The sequence below is a fragment of the Curcuma longa genome, chromosome 1 (assembly GCF_044706935.1).
Source record: "Curcuma longa cultivar G26 ecotype Majalengka, Jawa Barat chromosome 1, ITB_CL_G26_1.1, whole genome shotgun sequence".
Lineage (NCBI taxonomy): Eukaryota > Viridiplantae > Streptophyta > Magnoliopsida > Zingiberales > Zingiberaceae > Curcuma > Curcuma longa.
The window spans coordinates 24,115,392-24,125,180 of NC_133861.1; the positions used below are offsets into that span (position 1 = coordinate 24,115,392).

At 37.5% G+C, this 9,789-nt stretch overlaps 1 protein-coding gene across 1 annotated transcript; it reads left to right on the plus strand.

The window, feature by feature from the left end:
* The first annotated feature begins 4,159 nt into the window (after positions 1 to 4,159).
* Positions 4,160 to 6,507, plus strand: LOC141826634 (uncharacterized). Its single transcript, XM_074713901.1, has 4 exons — positions 4,160 to 4,307; positions 5,696 to 6,175; positions 6,259 to 6,342; positions 6,440 to 6,507. The coding sequence occupies exons 1-4, from the start codon at positions 4,160 to 4,162 to the stop codon at positions 6,505 to 6,507; spliced, it is 780 nt and encodes a 259-aa protein (XP_074570002.1).
* Positions 6,508 to 9,789: the final 3,282 nt, after the last annotated feature.

The window sequence follows — 9,789 nt, forward strand, 5'->3', positions numbered from 1 at the left end:
TAATCTATTTAAATATATGAAGCATAATATAGGAAATGAGAATTTGGCATGAATCTTATTTTTCCAACAATGCCTTGAGAATCTATCTACCATTGTATTAGCCAAGTCTATTGTCATAATAGTTCTTGTGTCTCAATAATGAAAAAAAAAGAAAAACACATTCACACACATTTAATATGGATAATCGCTCTATCACATTAGTCACACTGGCAAGTGACACAACATAAGAGCAAGATGACAAATACTTGGCCTAAATAGAGGAACTTCTCGTTCTTTAGATCTGTGGTACCCTGAACATTGGGACCATCATTGGGACTCCACCATTTTGATTACTCCAACATATGGATATGATTCAAGTTAAATAAATATTAGAAAAATTATAACTCTGTAGCTGTTAGTCAGCCTTGTTCTTATTTACTTATAATTGTTATACCAGAAAGTACAGAATGGATACTTTCAAAGCGGTAAGGGACAATGATGGCACTGTTTGATAGGGATGAGCATTTATAACCCAAATAAATAAACCAATCTGAGCCAAACCAGTCCAAGCTGAAAATTTTAGTTTATCAGCTTGGTTTTGGTTTGGATATTAGATGAAATTGTTAGGTTCCGTTTGGTTTGGGTTTGAACTTTGTACAAACTATTAAATCAAACCTAACCAGTAAGGATGGTATGTATGTATATATAGATAAATTATTATGTTACGTATTATTTCTTATTGTTATTGACTTTTTATGTCTATTAATCAACTCTAATAAGTTTTGTTATTAGTCTTGATAAAATTATTGTTTGAAAACCAATTTTTAATTGGTTGTTGATTAATTTATATATATACCTTGAAATAACAATTTCAAATCAAACCAATTCAAAAAATTCGGTTTCATTCCAAATTGAACCATTGTAGTTTAAGTTCCATTTCAATTTGGTTTCAGTTCTCCGTGCTAAATTGATAAAGCAAATCATGCCCACCCTTACTATTTTTTGGTGTACGGAAACATGCCCTGTAGGGAGTACCAAACAATACTTGGAATGGGTAGAAATGGTAGGATTGGAAGCTTATGTTCTAACATTAATGTCGTGTTTACTCACTCTTAGAAGAAAGGAAATTAAAAGAAAAAAAAGGGCAGCCTGGCACATGAAACTCCTGCCAATACAGAGTCTTGGGGAAGGATCTGTTGCACTCAACCTTACCTTGGAAGGTATTTCCGATACTCGAACCCATGACCTCTAGATCACACGGTAACAATGTTACCATTGCACCAAGGCTCCCCTTTAAGAAAAGAAATTAAGAGAAAAGAAAAAAAAAAATCATTCCCTTGTTGTTTGTCGCATCTTATTCAACATAGGAAAGAAGAGATATTTGGCTCCAATTTGGATCCAAGAAATTGAGATGATTTCCTTAGAAAATTTTAGTGTCGTAAATGAAGTGCATTGTAAATCATGTTTATCTTTCTTTTCCACTCAATTTCTGTAAATCATGTTTATCTTTCTTTTCCACTCAATTTCATTAGGCTAAACACAACATAATTTTAGAATGAAGTAACACTTTGTGATTGCAAATATGGAGGGGATTGGGATTCCATCTATCTCACTCTTGGGATATATCATGCTAATCCACCACATTGAAGTGCCTTACACCACACAACATGACTGACTAGCCAAGCTACTGATGTTGGTGGATGTCCATTTCATCCCATCATGAAAATCTTTACTCCTTGTCGTATAGAGGGATATGGATGCAAGAATCAAACTCAAAGTGATTAATTCAGATCTTCCAGGATAGGATGAAACTGTGAATTAAATAATTAAGCATTTTTAGCAAACCCAACACATAATCTACTTTTAATTTTATTTGAAATTATCTTCTCCACTAGCATTTTGATAGGGATGCTTTTACTTTGGTTCTTCTTATAGTGATGATTCTTTTCATTGACATATGGCTCTATTTAATAGTGTAGGATGCAATTGCTCCTTTGCAACTTATCTATTTGCAGTATACCTACCTTGCATTCTCAACGTTCTCTCTTGTCCATAAGGTGAGGATTAACAAGTGAAGTTGTAAATTAGGAATATAGTGTAAAAACCCTAGCTCACTGTACAAGCTCTAACTGGAAAAAAGGTTAAATTCTCATGTGCCATAAAGCAGAGGTTCTACAACTTGCAGATGACCAAAGGATTACACGATGCAACAATGAATTTGATGCTAGGAATAAAACACGATTTCATATGAAAGGAGGAATTGCCTTCACATAAATTTTGATATATCTACCTCTGATGCTAGGAATCTTTCTGTAAAGGTTTATTATATTCTGACCATAATTGAGAATTAAATGTTTAAAAATAAGAAACCTGATATTTTTCGAAATGTTTTCAAAGAGTTTCTGTAGTTTTTACATCAAAGATTCGGAAATTTAGGGGAAGATGATCAGATAATTGGAGGTTTAAGGGCCGAATCAGTCAAGGAAGGACAAGGAACTAACTAATTTTGGTAAGCTATAATTCTTAGTAGACTGCATAGTAGACATCATTTTCACTTCCTAATGTGAGGTCTGATATTTTCTCTTTTTATCTTGCAATAATAACTGATTACATGTGTAGTTATTAAAATCGAGAGGGTGAGTAGCAAGTGATATTGTTGTTATTAAGAGAAAGAGATGTGATAAGCTTTGCCCTTCTCCATTAATATCCATCCTTGCCGAAGTTTTTTCCTTGTTTCCTTTTTACTCAACATCATATTGTTTCACCAAACTTAATAACTCCTTCCCTTAGTTAAATTTTTTCATACAAATAGGTCTTCTTTACCACGCAAACCACCCAGTACAACTCTGACTACCTCATGGTGATGAAAGTGGCATCCTGTCTTTGTCATCTCCACTATTGAACAATCTAAATGACTGGTCCTCCACCAGGCATAATTATGCTTATTAACTTAAGTTCCCGTTGTGTCGACTCGTTCTCCGATCGCGTGTAATCCGTTAAGGATATCCTTGATCCTCGCGTGTAGACCGCTCGCTTCAAACATCAAAAAGGGGGAGATTGTTGGTGCAATCAACCTCAAGTCAATGTTGACCAGATTGGTCAAACTCGAGTTGACTCGAGTTGGATTTTGATGTTTGATCAATATGTTGATTAGAAGTCGAATAAGTCTATGTTGACTGAATATTCATGGTGGACCTGATGTAGTCGGAGAGGGCTCGGTAGCTCGTTCTCCGGACTAGGTCAGAGAGGGCTCGGTAGCTCGTTCTCTGGACCGGACAAAGTCGGAGAGGGCTCGGTAGCTCGTTCTCCGGACTAGGTCAGAGAGGGCTCGGTACCTCGTTCTCTGGATCGAACGAAGTCGGAGAGGGCTCGACAGCTCATTCTCTGGACTAGGTTAGAGAGGGCTCGGTAGCTCGTTCTCTAGACCGGACGAAGTCGCACTACAAAAAAATCATCAATTTGCCACGAATTTTTGCCACTAAGTAAATTCGTGGCAAATTCTGCAACAAATTTTGCCACGAAACTCATTTTCGTGGCAAATTTCCCACAAAATTTGCCACAAAAAAAAATCTGTTGCAATATTAGCAACAAAATTAAATTGTCGCCAAATTCGTCGAAAAAAAAATTTTCGTTGCTAAATTCGTCGCAAAATTGCGTCAAATAAAGAATCATGGCAAAATTTCCCACGAACCGATTTTTCGTGGCCAATTTGGCCACGAACCGATTGTTCATGGCCAATTTGGCCACGAACCGAGTCGTTCGTCGCCAAATTGGCCACGAACGGAGTGGTTCGTCGCCAAATTGGCCACGAACCACTCGATTCGTGGCCAAATGTTGAAAATATTTTAAAATATTAGGGTTTTTTGCCACGAACCCATGTTCGTGGCAAAATTCGTCGCTAAATTGGTGTCGACACTTATTATTCGTGGCCAAATGCCTGATTTGGCCACGAATTTTGCCACGAACATGCGTTTGTGGCAAAAAAATCCTAGATCTAGAATGAAACCCGACGCTTTTGCTCACTTCTCGCGACTTCTTCTTCTTCCCGAGCTCCGCCGCGTCCGCCACCGTCGCCGATCTCGCCGGATCTCTCCAAAGAACTCCGCTTTCTTCGGCAAATTTGCTTGGTATGCTTCTTCCCATCTTAATCCTTTATTTGAAATCGTTTCCACGCCGGTGGATGCCGCACCGGGCAAACCGGTGGGCTGTGGGCGCTGGCCGCCGGCCGCTGGCCTGTGGGCGGTGGCCGGTGGCAGCTGGCCTGCGGCCGGTGGCCACGGCGCTCGCCTGTGGCTCCCCTGTGGCTGAAGATCGCGCGCCTGTGGCTTGTGTGCGGCGGCCGCGCTGGGCTGTGACCGGCGATTGATGCCATCAAGCTTAGCAAGTGAAGATGTGTGTTGAGGTATATAGCACAAGGGAGATTGATGCACTGAAAAAAATAATGATATCAATAATTTTCCAAACAAGTTGTTTTTAATTCATCCACAGTAATAATCATTAATCAATAAAGAGTCAAAAGATTTAAGTAAATTAATTTTGATAAAATCTCACCATGGTAGTCCAAGCTTTTGTTCTGCACATAAAGCAAGTTCACTACTAAGGTCTTCAATCTTCACAGTGAACTGAAGTTAATCCTTACATCCTTCTATTACTATATATATTGAATGCATTTAGTCCTTAGCCAATTATTTGTTAAGCAAAGGAACAAATTCACAGTTATAGATATTTCACCAAACCTGAGAATACGACCTATTGTACGTTGACTGAAAAGAACTTGTAATAACTTATTGCTCAAGTTTAATAGATGTTGACTGCGAATTGCATTTTCCTTAGCATAGCAGCAATCAGTAAATGACCAAATCATTTAGACATACATCTGTTTTATTTCTTTTACATTATCAAATCACAACAGCAATCAGTATATGTTTTCTTTTCTCTTTCTATTCCACATCATCCATCACCATCCTATGTGTATTTAGATAATCTTGATATGTTAGAACTTAATTATCAATAAAAAGAGCTAAAACTCATAATAGTTGAAAGTGAACATCTAAAGATTTTGGTCCAAGGTTTCCACTTAACAATCATCAATTTACACCTAGTATCTTTCAGTTAATAACATTAAAATACCATTTCTAATTAAGTTATCCACGATAGCTACGGATTTTAATTTTTTTTAATAATGTAAACGGGATCAAACTGATGCAGTTTTTAATGACATAAGGACAATGCAATACAAATCAAGGAAAGAAAGAGTTCACACAATATTCACACTTGTATAAATTCTGTAGTCACATCTCTGACATTAGATGCCATGAATTCTTTAGCCAATGTTCTCCAAACGACATTACTCAAAAACTGAATAAATTGAAGCATTTTCCCTCATAGAAAGTGAGAAAACACATATTACTTTTTCTCTGACTGTTTTGAAGAAATTAGTCCAGTATTCTTTCTCCCATCAAATGTAGGCCGTGCCACTTAAAAGTAAAACAACAATTTTCTAACAGATCTGTGACATGTCCGTTCTTTGAATATAGCAACATCCAAGTATGGAAGTTAAGACAGCCAAGTCGTAGTTAATAACATGAGATTTACACTTTACAAATATTTTAAAAGAAAATATTAAAAAGAAAAGATGGATAAAAATCACAATCCAAATTCCTAGAAATTAAAAAGTTGAGTAAAAGACAAAATGGCATATCATTATTTTTTTCAGTGCATCAATCTCCCTTGTGCTATATACCTCAACACACATCTTCACCTGCTAAGCTTGATGGCATGATTTGCAATGGAGGTTTTTCAAATGTCATTATGAATGGAAGATCATCAGCACAAGAAGGAAACTATCTTGGCAATGATTCCTCTATTCTTGGTGCGAGCATGAATCCCTCAACGAGTATGTTATCTGCACATGACTCCAATATGTCAAGGGTTCCAGGAATGAACAGGACAATAATTAAGTCAGAACCTAACTATTTGAACAATTCTGAGTTCCCATTCAGTAATGACAACAGCATCTTGGAAACACACCAATCCATTGGAGATGCTTCAGTTGGATCGTTCAGTAGCTCAGAATTGACAGGGCAGCCATTAAATGATACTCTCTTGGACATTGATACGTCTACACTTGGATTTAGTCATATTCCCCGAAATTTCAGTTTTTCAGATTTAACAGATGATTTCACTCACTGTGCTGGTGGCTTCCTATCATTTTATTTCAAATGGATTGTTTTATTTCCATTTTCTGTTCTATTTTGTAACATACTATTTTTTTAACAGATATTTTGGAGAATTATGATAGATCTCCTTATCTTCCCCATGATTCAAATAACTTCTCACACTCCCCAGGAAGGGAATTAAAAGGTTATTTTCTTTGTTTTTTTTTTCCATTCACCCTTCTGCAAATTTTCACCTTGAGTTATGTTTTTGAGCCATCAACTTTTTATATTTTATTATTCAGAAGAAGACATGAGGAAACTTGACACCATCTCCGAAGGAGTCAGCTATGAGGATTTCGGAAGTGATTGACAATTTCTTGTAGTTTGTTACCAGGTATATATTTTTTTACAGAGATTCATAAAGAACAATCTCTAGAACAGTTCTAACAATAAAAGCAAAAGAACTTGTCATAGTAATATAATATTAACTAACTTCCATTATTGTTTATCTTCCTGAATTCTTGGATAATTATCTATAATTAATTCCCAGGCAAGCATGAAGGCTTTTTTGGGTCTGGTGTTAAGCTAGAAAGTCTACTACCACTATATCTAGTTGTATTTCAATGAAACATATAAATGAAATTGGCGATTATTTTTAGTAATACTTATAAATTTTTTTTACAGGTTTTATTCAGAAGAATGAGAAGAAGAGGTAATCCATTACATATTTAGTCGTTTATAGGTTTTAGTTTTAATTATAACATTGATACTTTCGCCTTTTCTGTTTTTCTTATGCAGGAAAAGGAAAGATTCTGACGGAGAAGGTAGTCGAGTCTCCGGAGAAGTAAAACGAAGATGATGTATATGTTCTATCTTTTCCTCGTTCTTTCATTTTAATTCTAGCATGTTGTTTGGATTGTACCATATGTTTATGACTTAGACTTAGAGATTTGATGGATTTTATCATGTTGTATGGATGGTTATGGATTTGTATGGATTGTTATGGATTTTATTATAAAGTTGGATGTTTTGTATGTTATGGATTGTTATGGATGTTGTAGATATTTGTATTGATGTTGGTATGTGTGGATAATTGTATGGATGATTGTATTGATGATTGTATGGATGTTGGCAGGTTGTGGATGATTGTATGGATGTATATATTTACAGGTTATTTTGTATCTACGGGATAAACCTAAAACAAATGAAACATTGAAAAAAAATTAAATTTTGCCACGAAATTTGCCACGAATTTAGCTTTCGTGGCCAATCTGTGACGAAATCTGCCATGAATCCAAATTCGTCGCAAATGTATCGTAATATACTGTGCATCGAAATTGTGCAACAAAACCGAGGTTTCGACGCCAAGTTCGTGGCCAATTGGCCACGAATTTATTTTCGTGGCCAATTGCCCACGAATTGATATTCGTGGCCAATTGGCCACGAATTTATGTTCGTGGCCAATTGGCCACGAACAAGAATTCGTGGCCAATTGGCCACGAATTGATTTTCGTGGCCAATTGGCCACGAATGTTTTTCGTGGCCAATTTCGTGGCCAATTGGCCACGAATAGTCTTTTCGTGGCCAAATTCATCGCCAATTGGCAATGAATTTCTCACTTTTCGTCGGCCATTTTGGCGACGAGCATATTGCTACGAAAAATGTTCGTCGCTATATTCGTGGCAAAAATATTTGCCACTAATTTTTTGGCAAAATTCGTGGCTGATTGTTAATTTTTTTATAGTGTTAGAGAGGGCTCTGTAGCTCGTTCTCCGGACTAGGTCAGAGAGGGCTCGGTAGCTCGTTCTCTAGATCGGACGAAGTCGGAGAGGGCTCGGCAGCTCGTTCTCCGGACTAGGTCAGAGAGGGCTCGGTAGCTCGTTCTCTGGACCGGACGAAGTCGGAGAGGGCTCGGTAGCTTATTCTCTGTACCGGATCATGGGTTGGTTTGGGTGAGACCCAAGTTAACCAAGGATCTCATTTTGGTTTAATCGATGAATGAATCGATTAATCAGGGTTTAGGGTTAATCAATCTGATGATCGATTACAGAGCATTCTGTAAGATTTCGGAAAACCCACAGAGTAAACGGTAATCGATCAGGTGATCGATTACCCGCTTTAATGAGAAACTGAGTTAGCGTCTGGTAATCGATCACCTGATCGATTACCATGCCTTAATCGATCAGGTGATTGATTAAGGGCATGAGTAATCGACTGGTTGATCGATTACACGCTTTACAGAGGAGAGAATTACGACGTTCAATCGATTAAGGTATCTCTGATCGCGTCCAGGTTTCTTCTCTGATTTCTGACTGTTCTGATTGTGCTTCGCTAATCCTCTGATAAGTGTGCAGGGAAGGTTTGAATTTGAATGAAAAGAGGAATGGTTAAGGCTTGGCTTTCCTTCATGGCAGATTGTCGAGGTTTGGTTTTTAGGTAGAAGACACGACGGCGGAGCTCTGAGCTGCACAGGGCCGATCAGCGATCATTGAGTAGCTCTGGCTGAGTGTGCAGTGAACTCAGAGTCCGTTGGAACAAGCAAGTTAAAAAGGAAGAGAGGAAGGAGAAGAAGGGCTCTCGAAAAAAAACCCTAGTTGTTGTGTGGGTGCTTGTGTTGGTTGAGCTCTCTTGCTTGCTTATGATCTTCCTTGAAGCTTTCTCCTGAGGTGGTGCAAGGAGTGGTGTCTTGCTCTCGGGAAGCCTTGCTTGAGCTTGTGATCCATCTTTGAGGCTATGCTGTAAGCTTGTATTGTTTTGCCTCAATCTTTAGTTCCTTCTATAATCTCTGTACTTAACTTCTATCCTTGAGATTGGTTGTGGAGAGGTCTCTCCACCAAGAAGGAGAAATTACTTAGCCGGATTCATCCGGGGTTTGATCTACCAAAGATCAAGGGATCGTCCACCTCACGGACACGCCGAGGAGTAGGGGCAAGTTATCCCCGAACCTCGTAAATCCTTGCGTTTCCATTGGGTTTGTGTTTATTAGTCGTTTTTCTCCTGTTTCCGCTGCGTACTAACATTTTGTAGGAGAAAATCGATTTGGGCTATTCACCCCCCCTCTAGCCGTATTCACGATTCCTAACAAACCTAACTGTGTAGCCTGAGTCACACAACTGACTTATACTAAGTAGATTGAACTCAAATTTTGCAACTAGTAGTACTTTCTTAATTACAAAATTAGAATCTAATTCGATGTTACCTGAGCCAACTACTCTTAATTAAAATGTTAAATTAATTAATTAGGTAAAATTAATTTCGTTTGTTGGGTTATTTTTAGAAAATTATTACTAACTCATCTTACCCAGTCTAAGTGATCAATCAGTGATCCTATGGGTATTTGTGAGATGATTTTACCAATTTTATCTTAGTGTATTGTTTGAGGCATCTATATTAGATTAACCTTGAGTTAAATTTGGGTTTAACCGTTAATTGATTAAGTTCACATTTCAAAAATTAGTTTCCAGATAGTGGCGAGGCACAGGGGCCTTCTTGGTTATCAGAATAACGACCACGTTCTAAGACAAAACTAATTTAAGAAATCATGAGCTTAACCAATTTATTGATAAATTTTGGTCTAACTAGTCTTGATGGGAAACACTTGGAAAACCCATTCCGGTGAATTCTTGCAGAATAAAATTTTTTTGAAAATGGA

What these genes read in the sequence shown, in the direction of transcription:
- LOC141826634 (XM_074713901.1), top strand. Translation starts at nt 4,160, where the DNA reads ATGCCGCACCGGGCAAACCGGTGGGCTGTGGGCGCTGGCCGCCGGCCG. An exon ending in AGATCGCGCGCCTGTGGCTT is followed by an intron (nt 4,308 to 5,695) that starts GTGTGCGGCGGC and finishes TATTTTTTTCAG; the next exon opens with TGCATCAATCTCCCTTGTGC. An exon ending in CCCAGGAAGGGAATTAAAAG is followed by an intron (nt 6,343 to 6,439) that starts GTTATTTTCTTT and finishes TTTATTATTCAG; the next exon opens with AAGAAGACATGAGGAAACTT.